Genomic DNA, 14,461 nt, shown 5'->3' with positions numbered 1-14,461 from the left:
CACGCCACAATTTGTGAATGGCTTGTGAATCCTTGGGCTAACGTGTCTGCTCGCACTGTTTTTCGAGCTTTCGTAAAAGCCGGCATCATTTCTGAGGGGCCGCACAGCAACGAGACTGACTCCGACAATGACGAGAGGGAACCTGGCGTGTTTGATGGAGCTGTTCATTTCAGATACAGAAGATGATTGATTTGTGGATGAGGATTGATAAAAAAAATAACATGAGTACATTGTTAAATACTTCAATAAAGTACAACCAAACTCAGTTTTGCTCTCGCTGCCTTTTTAAAAACATTGTTTTAGCGTGCATGCATGCATGTTTGCGTATGTTTTAAGGTAGTGTATGTTTTACAATGCCTGAACCCAATAATACGGTGTGCCTTATGTATATGTTAAATACAGAAATAGACCTCGTAACTGAGCCTGCGCCTTTTGATACGGTGCGCCTTATGGTCGTGAAAATACGATACTTGAGATCCTCTATGGCACAAGAAAGACTGAGTGGACTGGCATGGGATTAGTATCAACGACAAAATTGGCCATCAGATTTCTTTTCATGATGTCAATGACTGCTTTCAGAAACGCCAGGAAGCAGGTTTTAAGGAGAGGGTGGAGTACTGAAGGAGAACAGGGTAACATTAAAAAAAGTTGAACATTTGAATGAAGGTATGTATGATATATATGTTTCTTGTACAAATCAAAATTCTGAGCTGTTGAAGCAGTTCTACACAGCAGTCATCGAATTAGTCCTGTGTTCATCCATCACAGTCTGGTTTAGTGCTGCCACAAAAAAGGACAAACTCCGACTGCAACGGACAATCAGGACTGCCGGAGAAATTGTCGGTACACCCCTACCCACCCCTGAGGACTTGCACGCTGCCAGAACTAAGACAAGAGCATGCAAAATCCTCTTGAACCCTCCACATCCTGGTCACCAGCTCTTCCAGCTTCTTCCCTCAGGTGGGTGCTTTTGATCAATGCAAACTAAAACAAGCAGACATTCCAACAGCTTCTTCCCTCTTACCATTAAATTGCTGAAGGCCTCTGCAACATTTTCACAACTGTAATTGTATCAGCATTATCACATTACCGGTAACCTTTCATTGCTCTGTAGTGGGTTTTTATGTCTCAAACGTATTTTTTTGTCTAAATGGATGTCTATTGTCATACTAATGTGGATCAAACTACCAGAGACAAATTCCTTGTGTGTTTTTAACATACTTGGCAAATAAAGAGGATTCTGATTCTGATTTGCGAAAAGAAAATCAGGTATATCAGTTTGAACATTAAATGTCTTTGTAGTGTATTCACTTACAGTAAAAACAGGTTGAAAAGGATTTGCAAATCATGGTATTCTGTTTTTATTTATGTTTTAGACAATGTCCCAACTTCATTGAAATTGGGGTTTGTACTACCTTTATTGGATTTGTGTAGTTTCCACTACAAGCATTGTGGCTAGTGTTAACAGGTAACATTTACTCATTTATGTGGTTATATGTGTCACATTAGGATCTCTGGATGGCCTTTCGTTAATACCCATGGATTCTAATACCTTCATCAAATGATTGCATTAGCACTGTACCGTATGTATTAAAAGGTTCCATAATTCTTCAGGATTTTGCGCTTTTAACCTCTGCACTGTTGGGGCTCATGTGTTGACTGTGTGATTCTGAGCTGCAGCTGCATCTATTTTGCCTACTCCCCATAGACAGGGCAGATCTCTGCCCTAGATCATGCACATCTCTGTTCCACACACTGTGATTACTTAAGATTTTGACACAACCCTGTTTGTGTGTACAAGAGGATTACAAAACAAAATCAGCGGGGAGAGCATTTTCTATGCATAAGCTGACGAGCCACCTGGTTGGCTGATGACGCACTTGAGGGGACATTTCGCCTGCAAATAAAGAATTTTACAGTACTCAACTCTCATGGAGGTCTTTGTCTTTTTTTCCCCATGTTTCTTCACAGCTTCTCTCTTGATTAGCGGAACACCAGCACCTTAGAACAGACACAGTATAACAGTACGTGCGCCCTCCTCGTACTTCTTAAAGGAGACATTGTTTCACAGTTTAAAAGAATTAGGTGTCCCTCAGTCGCAATGCTGCAAAGGTTGAAGTCATTATAGGGGTGGTGAGGGGTTAATATGAATTGAAAGTATTTGTTGTTTTACCAAGTGCTTCTCCTTATTATCACCTGAATGAAGTTGAGGAATAGCAGATCAGTGTTGGTCACGATGAAAAAATCCAGAGTCTGGCCAGTCGGAGCCCGAGACAAGACCTCTCCTTCTTCTTTTTATTACGGCTTGTCCTATTAGGGGTCGCCACAGCGCGTCATCCTTTTCAATGTAAGCCTATCGCCTGCATCCTCCTCTATCCCACCAAATGCCCTCCTCTTTTCCCTCACTACATCTATCAACCTTCTCTTTGGTCTTCCTCGAGGTCTCTTGCCTGGCAACTCCATCCTTATCTCCCTTCTACCAATATACTCACCATCTCTCCTCTGGATGTGTCCAAAAGCTCGAAGTCAGCTCTCTCTAAACTTTATCTCTAAAACATCTAACCTTGGCTGTCTCTCTGATGAGCTCATTTCTAATTTTATCCAACCCGGTCACTCCGAGAGCGAACCTCAACATCTTCATTTCCGCCACCTCCAGCTCTGTTGTCTCTTCAGAGTCACTGTCTCTAAGAAAAGAGCGGAGTGGAGGAAGCATGGCTTGTGCGACTAATAAACCTGAAATGGCAGACCGTGCAAGCTTCATTTAGGGCAGAAGTTTCGGCTACACGGTTGAGAGCAGAGATGGCGATTGCGTCGTCGACGAGACCCAGACTGTCTACTGTAAGCCTTAGAAAAAAAACACTGTCGAACTAGTTAATACACCTTCAAAGACACTATCTGGAAATCAATTTCAGTGGAGTATAGATGAAAACACAGGCACAGTTACAGCCCTAATAGATATCGACAGTTTGCACTTCAATACAGCACAACAGCTTGACTCAATGGTCTGGAGATAAACATCAAAGAAAAAAACAGAAGAGCTGACATTCAGCTGTGTGTGGCCCTGAAATAAAAATAAATAAATAAATAAATAAACAAAAAATAATAATTGAAATGATTATTATTATTATTTTAAAATCTTTTGGGAAGAGAATATTAGTTCCTCTAAAATACCAGATCAGTTTTAAGTTGTAATAGCACTATTAACCACTAGATGGGAGACGTAACTTGTTAGCATTTCCACCGGAGAGTCTCCGTCAGAGAAGAATAGGAAGCAGTTGACATGTTTAACCATTTGAATGGCAAGCCTATGTACCGAGTTTGCTTGCAGACGTTGTCAGCCATGATTGTTTTGTAGCACTGATGAGTGATACAAGACAAACGTAAGGCTCTTTGACCTCGGGGAAGGTATTTTTGATATGGACGACAAGGGCAAGTCAGGTTCAAACTGAGATGGTTGGGGTGTATGGACGAAGGTGAGAATGAGGCAGGATGTAACAGAAACGGACGACAGAAAGTGAGCGACAGAATCTTCATCGGCAAATTCTGGTCAGGAATTATAAAGTAAAAAAAAAATAATCTAAAAACTTTAATATTGGGACCTGAGAAGAGCAGAATCCAGCATATGGTCATAGCAAAAGCATGCAGTGACTCGATGTTCACTGCATGTACGCTTCAGAAACACGTGGCAGACCTATAAAACAATTTATTAAATAAAATATTTTAATAAACTTCTTCAACCAAATTCTTTATCTAGCAAATAGTTCACAATTAGAGGTTCCTCAATATACCTGAAATACAACTGCAGTATATATTTGCTTATTATGGAAGCATAAAGAAGCATGATAACATAAACATACGTTAGATTTTAGGGTAGGTGATTTTGGTCCATTTAAAGGGGGACACGCAGGCTGCTGGATCATCAGGCCTCAGATAGGGCCTGTCTTTCTGCTTCTCTGGCTCACTCCAGCTCCAGCTCAGCCATCAGAGGTAAAGGACCCTCATATTTGTTGGTCTCGATCGCTCTTAGCTTCTCCTGGTAGTCCTTAGGCAATCTGTTCTGCTCTGCTCCCATCACAATCACCTTCGAAGGGAATGGGAATATTTCACGTTCGATTTAAACATACAAGTTGGTGTGATTGGCATTCGTAATATTGCCTGTACAATTACTACAGATATTTTGATCGCAAAACCTTGCCCCTGGAACTGATATGTTACATTATTTCCTACTGGTTGATTTGTTTTGCAATAACCCAATCAATTCTTCTGAGCTGTGTTACCGCATCAGCTAGATAGTTAACATGTTATTTCTGTTGCGAATCAGTGTGATGTCTGTATTATAAATCCATAAGACCATTTTCTATTTTCTATGATGCTTCATGTTCACAGAAGGGCCTGTAGCCTATTCCAGCCAATTGATCATCAGTCATTCGCAGGGCAATGGTAAAAAAATATGAATTAAAACATAAACAGAGGGGGTATTTCAAAGTCCCCTGTTACATAGTAAAGCTGTTCAAGCACAAAAGGCATACAAATCCACCATTATGCATGGCCATGCAGCTGAACAGCACAGTTTAAAAAAATTACAAAACCTTTACATACTACAAACTTTAGGGAAATCTCTTTTCCAGACATAAATTATCTGATTGTTTCACAGCTGTGGTGCTTAGTGATTCCTTTGTTTATGCATGTTATAACCATGTTAGCAAAGATCCCCTTTTGTAGCGATCCAACACAACAGCAAAGCAGTCCATACGGTGTGCTAATGCATACGTGCAGTAGAACACAAAGCAATGGTCACAAAGCCACACTGTCTCCATCTGCATTCCTTCTCTCAGGTACACAGTACATTATTCGGAGCTCTCAATGTGCAGAAGAACAATCTGGCATTCTCACAAACAAACTGTGTGTACATGGAGGTATGTGGAATGTGACCGATTTGTTGATAAATTTGTCAGGTGATGATGGGGGCAAGCAGATTGAACCCTTTTTCCGGATAGTTCGTAGAGGAAAAGGGTGAGGGTAAGCAGCAATGTTACACTACTAAATCTATTTATTACAGATTCTATTTTCGGCATATTCTTCAATACCATCGTATACCATTCAGTATTCTAAAGCTTGATTTGGCAACTTCAAAATGCCATTGATAGTATTTATGCAATAACATTAAAGTAGTTTTGCCACAGATTACACACGGACTTAAATGTTGAGATCAATCTGTTGGTTAAGGGGTAAGGACGAGACACCTTCGTTGTACCCGAATCTTATTTCTTCTGCAAACCAAGACCTTTTAGATGTTTGTATACTTCCAACTTTGTGCGATAGTTTGGGAAAGGCCTTTTTCTGTTCAAGTATGACTGTTGGTGCCACACGGCACAAAAGAAGGTCCTTAAAGGAATCATTGTCATTATTAGCTTTATTTTCACATTGTATTGGAGAAATCGTGAGGTCCTACAGCCTTGGAGTGAGGCATATGGGAGAAATTGCATGTACAAAAGTAACATACATATAGTAAAATCATGCTTACCAGTAGGTACTGTGGTGATGGTGAGGCATACATACAGCTGTTCATTAAGTAGGTGCGACAACTAAGGTCCTGGCCTTTCGTCCTTACCGATATTTCCACAGGGCTGTACACACCCAGCTTAACGTTCTCTTGACTGTGTGCACACATTTGAATACATACAAACACATACTACCGGATGTCAGTTTCATGAGGAAAATGTTAACAATGCGTCAAAGTTGCTTGTGAGGTGGCAAGTCACCTGTCTAGAGACCTCAGATCAGACTTGTTCATCCTCCACACCACACCCCACACTTCATCTCCTGGACTGTGTTCTATGGTGGCCACACCTCCATGCCACCGTTCACTGGCGAGGCCTTTATAGTTCCCAAATACCAATTTATAGTCCTGAAACAGAAATGATTTGTCTGTGTACAAGGATAAAGTAGATGTGGCACAGATGTAGCTGACCATACCTTTAAGCTGGCCACACAGTGCAATGTTGCAGATGGGTTCTTAAGATGCAGTCGCTCCTTTAGCAAGTTGCTACCATATGCAAAGTACAAGAAGGTGTGGCTATCCTCCATGCTGTATTCAGTTGCCAGGAGGTGAGTCAAATAGACAGTTACTAATATTAACATTCAGTGTAAGGTATCGAGGACTGAAATGGGTCCAAGCTCTGAGTCCGAGGCAGTATGGGGCAAAGGTGGGTGAGTGCGAGCTGGAGTGGAATAGAAATGAACTGCTGACCTTCCAGCATTCACAAACTATTCTCATGCTAATCGCCTGCACTGCATTTGCGCCCAGTTGATGTTCACGGTGTGCCTTGTGGATAGTCATTGTTCAAGGACATTTAAATGGAAATACAGTGAACCCTTACTAAATTATAGTTTATCATTTGCGCCCCCTGCTATATCGCAGATGTTTATGCCATTATTTTCTATGGGTTTATACAGTATACAGGCAAGTCTGAATGTAGTGTTGCACGCGTTCAGTGTAGCACCATGTTGTGCCGCAACATGCCGGGCAGCAGAGGTGGGGGACTTGAGTTACATGACTTGGACTCGAGTTGACTTGAGTTGTTGATTTATGACTTGTGACTAGCTTGGCTAAAACTTGTGAAAGATTCGACTTGACTTTGACTTGAACTCCATGACTTGACCAGTCAGATATACTGTCAATATAGTGTGCATTTTGTTTTTGAAATAATATCATCAATCTGACCAAGGTGAGATCCTGCCCCAAGTGGAGGAGTTCAAGTATCTTGGGGTCTTGTTCACGACTGAGGGAAGAATAGAACAGGAGCTCGACAGGCGGATCAGTGCAGTGTCTGCAGTGATGTGGACTTTGTACCGATACTTTGTGTGGTGAAGAAGGACCTAAGCCGAAAGGCGAAGCTCTCAGTTTACCGGTCAATCTACGTTCCTACCCTCACCTATGGTCATGAGCTGTGGGTTGTGACAGAAAGAACAAGATCCCGGATACAAGCGGCCAAAATGAGTTTCCTCCGCAGGGTGTCGGGGCTCTCCCTTAGAGAAGCTCTGTGATCCGGGAGGAGCTCAGAGTAGAGCCGCTGCTCCTTCACATTGAGAGGAAACAGATGAGGTGGCTGGGGTATCTGATTAGGGTGTCTCCCTGGTGAGGTGCTCCAGGCACGTCCCACCGGGAGGAGACCCCGGGGACAACCCAGGACAGGCTGGAGAGACTGTCTCCCGGCTGGCCTCGAGATGCCCCTGGAAGAGCTGGATGAAGTGGCTGGGGAGAGGGATGTCTGGGCGTCCCTGCTAAAGCTACTGCCCCCGCGACCCGACCTTGGATAAGCGGAAGAAAATGGATGGCTGGATGAAGTGTACTGTACTGGGTGTATTTAAGCCATGAAAAAGTGCCAAACAATAATTTTACACTCTACTGTGAAGTGACAACGCCCGATGGCCCGGTTGTCATGGCAACCCCAGGAACTGATAAACTGTTGCATTCCTGCCTCTTGAACCTCAACCAGCCAGATTGGTTTCACAAGACACAGGTTTATATCATCTGATACCATAAGACTGGTTGCACAGCATCATATTTGTGATAAACATAACAAACCTTCAGGAATTCTCTAAATATATACCATGATGCCTGTGTGATTGTGTTTTTACAGGTTGCCTTCCGAATTTGCTCCTTCTGAATGTGCCAGCATGTCTGATATCAACCTGTAAAAACTGATTGTGCCACGAACAATAGTTTAGCACCTGCATGAGAGTTATAACAATCGTTTGTGATTGTGCTTCTTTCCTCAGCGTGTGGGAGTATAAAGTTGGGAGTATTTTTTTTAGATTGATATATGATTTTTAAACCCAATTGTAGACGAAATTCAAGATGATGGGTGTGGTGTTCTCCACTTCCTGTCCCTTAGACACGCCCCATCGGTATTTAACCCTTAACTTGCACCTTGTCTATCGTTTTCCTGGCTATTTTTCTTTATGTATGCCTCTCTTCCTTTCTATTACCATTGTTTTCCTTTCGTAGACAAGCCCCTCTACATTGTTATCCCTGTAGTACCCTTTTAGATTTAATTTCATTTTCGATAAAATTCCACTTCCTGTTCGGTTGTGTGTGTTTGAGTTTTATAGTGAAAACTGCTGTAATCAAGAACTCGTATTTCATTCATGTAGCAGCCTTCTTAATTAATTTAGATTGAGGTTTTTCGTCACTTTTCCTAAATTTTACACATATAAAAAGAGACGTGGTTCCCCTTTACAAGATGAAGATAGTTTGATTCCAACGTTAAATTTAAGTCGAACTAAACCGGGAGTAAACGCAGGTGTTTGCTTCAAGCGTATTCTTTTCCAAAATTAATTCCATTTTTATCCAAAACCAATATACGTTACAACTGGTATTTTTAGGCCACGAAAGAAGTGCTTCAGTTTAACAGACAGTCAGATTTAATGGACGACCCCCCCTATTAGTCTGTTAAATCGAGGTTCCAGTGTATTTAGTAAATGATCAGTAAAATTGATTCGTTTATCTCTGGTTTTCTCATTTTATGACACAATTTCCAATTTAGGACGCTTCAAGGCTTTCGCATTGACTCTTGCAAATGTTTTACATGCGCAGTTTGTCTTTGTGCAATACAAAAGATACTGCCGACATAGGGTGTTGAATTCCACCGCCCACTAGCCTATAAAGTTAAACAGAATTACCATTCAACCTTCCTACCCTCCATACATGGAGCAGAGTTAGCCTACGTCGTTTCCGGTCACATTCTCGAGCAATCTGCCAGACGATCTATAGCTCAAAATTCTGCTGAGGAAAAAAGTGAAGTGCAATTTATCCGTACCATCCCAGTCTGACCACGGACAGTCAGGTATGTTGTAATTGAAGGAAGCAAAGGAGAAAAAAAAAATGGTTGCAGGCTGTCGAGAACAGGTGGAGGCAAAAACCAAATGAGCAGGCAAGATGTGATCATGTAACAGGAAAACCTTGACAAAATATGAGAAAAACTAAATCTAATCAAAACAAAAGTCAACAAAACACAGGTCATGATCATGTTTGTATTATTTTAATGATGACACCCTATTGCAGGTGTGTCAAACAAATGTTTGTCACAGGCCACATTGTAGTCACGGTTTCCCTCAGAGGCCCGTTGACTGTGAAACCATAGAAATGTTTCGTCACCTCATAATATTATTACATGCACACAACAAATTGATGGATACCTAGTTTTGAAATCAGAAGTCCAGGATAATAGTTTGTTCAACTATTGTTCAAGTTTTCTTTGCAACTAAACAGAAAATGCATGCAATGCCTCAACAATAGTATTTATTGTTATTATTTTATGAGAATTTGAGCAAGAATCATGGAAGTTCACACAGATGATTTGCTTTCGCGGGCCACATGAAATTATTTGGCCCCCAGGCCTTGAGTTTTACACCTGTGGTCGAGACTGTCAAGTTTGACAATTTATGTGGAATGTAGCAGTATTTCTAGCTACGGTATTTAGTGTTTACTGAGGCGGCAGGGATAACTTTATCGAGGTTACATCAAGGCTGTGTTTGGGAGCAAGGGAGCTGCCTTGCTATACTAAAACATATTCTAAAAATAACATTATGTGGCAATACAGAAATAACATGAAAAAGTGACGTTTCTTTCGCAAGACAGTGCATTTTCCCCACCTTGCCAGAGAGAGTTTAAAAAGTGTGGAAATTCTCCGCCTGCCTGACCTTCATTCCATGACAAATTTAACAACCTCCTAAGGTTATATTATTAAAACAAGATATTTTATCTTTGCATATTATAGCTTCGCACTACCCGTGTCCCGTCCCGCGACCGCCACCGGGCAGTCTATTGTCCCTCCGTCAGTCGCTCTGGGCCGGCTGCCGCCCCACCTCGATGAGACGATCTGCCGAATTTAAGTATATTGTAAGACCCTTTAGTGGTGTAGTGAGTGCATCTAAAGTCGAAGGTCGTGGGTGAAAGAACGTCACAATAGCCCCACAGGAAACAACCATAGTGATCTCAACTCTCTGTTACACTTGACCTCAACACAACATATCCTTCTGCAAATACTGTTTGATTATTATAGTCCCAAACATGAAATAATAAAATAGGTCCACTCCATACAAATAGACATCAATGCAAAAATAAATAATCTTACATACTTCCCTGAAATGTCCACATTTCAAATTAAAACAAGTTACAGAGGCTGTTCAGAAAAAGAAATCATCTTAGAATATGAATTGGAGGAAAAGAAACTCACCAGCATTCCCATGATTGTTTTATTTATTGTTACTTGGCTGTGCTTATACACCTACATTGCCTTTCAGAGTGTTTCTGTGTTCTTGACTTGTGACTGTTCTAGCATGACTGTCACCAGTGCATAAAGCAAGGTCTATAAAGACATAGATGAGCGAGTTTGGTGTCGATAAACTTGACGAGGCTGCACAGCGTCATGACATCAACCCGATAGAACACCTTGAATGAGATGAATTAAAGCAGAGACTGAGAGCGAGGACTTCTTGTCCAATATCAATGTTTTCACCTCACATATGCACCTCTGGGGTAATGATAAAAAAAAATTCCAATAAACACACTTCTAAACCTTATGGAAAGCCTTCCCAGAAGAGTTGATGCTGTTATAGCTAAAAAGGGTACTAAAACCTATGGATGAAGAATGGAATGTGACTTGAGTCAAAGCAAGTGAGCTAATACATTTGGCAAGTGTATATGTATGGGTTTTTTAGGTTATTGATGGTATCTGTTTTCGACGAGGGGAAATACATTTAAATTGCGACAAAACTTAGGTGTTTCCTCCCCCACCCCCTTCAACCAACCTTCGTAAAATGTGTAGTAATCTTTCCTCAGATGAATGTTTTAATTAAACCCACCAGAGGATGAGTTGAGTGGAACCAAAAGACCAGGCTGAGTTATTTCTTATTTTAAATTCATACAAGCACTTACGCATGAAACCAGAAAGGTTGCTCTCTTATGCAGTGTTGTTTACACTACAGTATATTGTATAGTGATGCAACTGTGTTATTTTGAACAATAAATATTGAAGGTCTTACACTGGGTCTCATTTCACTGATTTACACTGGTACTTACAGTAATCTCAACAGTGTGAAAGACTCAATTCGATGATCCTAAGTTTTTCTGAAAGCTTTTGGTGTCCTCTTTCTCTTTTCGCTATTTAATGGCATACCCTCTGCTTCGATCATTCCACTTGTTTCCTGCGATGGAGATCTGCTTCCATGGCTTCTGATCAATGAACTTTCCACAGTGGGTTGTGGTACACCCAACCGTCACCCTGTGCACCCACCAAAGAAATGAAATACTGTTTGTTTTCATCACTGTAGGTGTGTCTGTCTATACCTTTTTACCATTACCAAACCATTTACCATTGTATCCAACACCTTGGCTAAAAACACACCCGTTTCTTGTGTTATAATTCCTCCTATTAATTACAAACTAAATTTGCAATTGACAATTTGTTTACAAATCCAGATATCCAACCAAGTTAAATTTATCATTTTAAATGTTAATATCCTTACAGTATATTACAGCAAAATGAGTTTAATAAACAGAGTCTGTGCAGTGTACATGTATAACAGACGCCAGCTCAACCTCTGCAAAAGTACGTTAGACGACCATCACTCATGCGCTCCAAGATAGAACGAGTTCCTTAGTTTTTGTGTGACAATACTGACATTTGACCTCAAGACCTTGGCCAGTACACTAACATTGTATGAAAAATTAATGACCATTAATGTACAGTTGAAACCAAACGTTTTCCTACACGATATAAAAATTCTCAGTGTCTAACATGAAATCAGACTTAAGCTTCCCTATTTTAGGTCAAATTGGATTCAGAAAATTATTTTGTATTTGCTAAATGCCAGTTTTTTTGGTGATTTTTTTTCAAAGTCAGAAGTTTACATACACTAAGATTACTATGTATTCAAACAATTTTGGGAGACGCAGATGATGATGTCATGTCAAGGTTTATTGACAACATTTGAGTTATTAAGAGATACAACTGAGATGTATTTGAAGGCACACCTTAAAAAATCTGCTTCTTTGTGTAACATCAAGGGAAAGCCAAAATAAATAAGCCAAAATATCAGGAAGATATACGCAATTATACGCAAGTACAAACACCAAGGGAATGTCCAGTCATTATCAGCTCAGGAAGAAAACAGGTTCTGTGTCTGAGAGATGAAAGCACCAAAATGTGCATATCAAGCCAAGAACAAAAGCAAAAGATGCTGAAGATGTGAAGATGCTGGCTGAAGGTGGTGAGACTGTGTCACTATCCAAAGTGAAAGAGTCTTCAATTAGAGTCTTCAATTAACCTACCATGCATGTTTCTGGGATGTGGGAGGAATCAGGAGTGCCCGGAGAAAACCCACGCAGGCACGGGGAGAACATGCAAACTCCACACAGGCGGGGCCGGAGATTGAGCCCCAGCCCTCACAACTGTGAGGCAGACGCTCTAACCAATTGTCCACCGTGCCGCCCTGTCAGAAATCTAAAAATCTAAAAACAATCATCATGTCATTTGACACAGACAAAGCTTTTCGATAAAGTTAACTGGTCTTTCCTATTTCCAGTACTTTGCAAATTTGTTGTGCCCTGCGATTGGCTGGCGACCAGTTCCCGCCTCTTGCCCCAAGATAGCTGGGATAGGCTCCAGCACACTCGCGACCCTAGTGAGGATAAGCAATTCGGAAAATGAATGAATCGAAAAATTAAGTCTATCAATATTAATCACTGGCTAAATCTCATCATAGAGTATCTTGCATGAGAAGAAAAATATCTGCGGAACAAAAAAAAATCAATTACATAATTACACAGATAGCTTGTCACCCTTCTTGAACATGCTTTGATTCCTCTGCCTGTGTAAAGTGCCATCTGACAATAGCAATATTATATTGTAAATGTAAAAGTAAAATGTTGCCTTCTGTATTCTTTGTTGTTGATGTTGTTGTGGTTAATTATATTATTTATTTACTTTTTCTCTTTCTAACACTTTAGACTGATTTGCACGATGAAAGGACACATTTATGGATTGGGAATCTTCTCTTCTTGACCCTGTGCTTGCGGTCCCGGCATCTGTGGGGGCGGGCGGGACTTTCTTTACTCTTTCTGGGGGGGTTGGCGTATTACCGGGCGGGCCTCCTGGCGTGCGTTGGTTGTGGATTCGTCCATGTTCCGCGGGTGTTGGGGTGATGCTAGCTGGCGTCAGCTTCGGTCCCCCGTTCCGGGTGCTTCCCCACTGTCACTACGCAGGCCTGCTTCCTCCTATTTTGTCCGAACCTTGCGTCCGGCTGTGGTCACCACCTCCTCTTCTTGTGGGGGGTCCACTGCGGACCATAAGGCCTGCTGTAGCGTCTTGTCCCGACCTGGTCTGGGGGTGGCTCCTCCTCCCGTACTCGGGGGCGGGTAGCAGGTGCTAGCTGGAATGGGGAGGGATTCCCGGGGTCAGGGTTGGATGTTGAGGTCCTCTCTCACAGTGATTGTCCCGCCAGATGGGCCTGAACTGCAGGAGCCATCCCTCTTAATCACTCATTTAGCACATACTCACACAATTCACTGTAAATATTTTTTCACGAATCAAATCCGGGCACACACACAGACTCAGGGTTTTCTTGGGGGCCTGGTGAGGGGTCTGGAGAATGCGGCTGTCAGACCAGGTTTCAGTACGTCAATAGATTTTAATGCATTACACACACACTCATCCATTTTCTTTTAATGCACTACACACACCTACAATATCTCTGGAGGACAGTGGATTTTGAGTGGGTGGGGGTGGGGGTTTGGGTGTGCTAACCTGCCACCCCACCCTTCTTCACGGGCCACTCCAGATTTTAATGCACCACACCATCAGGGGCCACTTATAGATTGTCAGTCGGGGACCCGGCAGTCAAGGTAACAGGGAGGAAGGTGGGTTTTAACTAGGCTCATGGCAGTGCTCCTCGGGCCCTCTGGGGGGATGGCTGCTTGGTGTGGGGGCTCCCCGCTCATGCCCCCCTTGTCGTTCCCTTGTCGGGCGCCCCTATCCCCCTTCCTGTCCATTAAACAGGGAACACAGTCTCGGCCTTGGGATGGGCGGGGACTGGCTACATTGTGGGCCCTGCGGGTTGGTGAGGGGAATCTCGCGCTCCTGGTTAGGGTGTTGGAGGCAGGGTGCGTGGGGTTGTGTGGGGGTTGGCTGTTTGGTGGGGTTGGGCCCCTGTGGCCTTCTCCGAGTGGCCAGTTGTCGGGGCGCCTCGGTGGGGCCGGTGGAGAACCCTGGGCTCCTTGGTGTGGAAGGTGTCACGTCCACTGAGCCGCTCTCGGATGGGCTCTTGGGCCCGACCCCGCCTCTCGATTGGATGTGGTGGGATCCTCAGGCCCCGCGGTGCAGCCACAGCAATTACTCACAGGGTGTAACATGACTGCCCCATACAACACTCGATTCTAATGTGTCATTGTAATACT

General features: G+C 42.5%; 2 protein-coding genes across 4 annotated transcripts in view; both read right to left on the bottom strand.

Annotated features, from left to right (window-relative positions):
* Positions 1-3,802: 3,802 nt before the first annotated feature.
* On the bottom strand, positions 3,803-6,312 carry LOC133401971 (gamma-glutamylcyclotransferase-like). The gene is given in 4 exon segments (XM_061675504.1): positions 3,803-4,081; positions 5,525-5,657; positions 5,763-5,949; positions 5,952-6,312. Coding segments are annotated over 4 exon segments (633 nt in total). The 5' UTR covers positions 6,142-6,312; the 3' UTR covers positions 3,803-3,958.
* Positions 6,313-9,029: 2,717 nt separating this feature from the next.
* The window catches only part of osbpl10b (oxysterol binding protein-like 10b), a 65,025-nt gene continuing 59,593 nt past the window's right edge, over positions 9,030-14,461 (bottom strand). For all 3 annotated transcript variants that reach the window (XM_061673667.1, XM_061673666.1, XM_061673668.1), the window contains one exon: positions 9,030-11,288. In XM_061673667.1, the coding sequence (XP_061529651.1) occupies positions 11,244-11,288 (45 nt within the window). In that variant the 3' untranslated portion in view covers positions 9,030-11,243. The remainder of the gene's footprint in view (positions 11,289-14,461) is intronic.

This window comes from Phycodurus eques, chromosome 4, assembly GCF_024500275.1.
Source record: "Phycodurus eques isolate BA_2022a chromosome 4, UOR_Pequ_1.1, whole genome shotgun sequence".
Taxonomy (NCBI): domain Eukaryota; kingdom Metazoa; phylum Chordata; class Actinopteri; order Syngnathiformes; family Syngnathidae; genus Phycodurus; species Phycodurus eques.
Note: the sequence above shows the minus strand (reverse complement) of the source record. Positions and strands in the feature narration are given on the sequence as shown.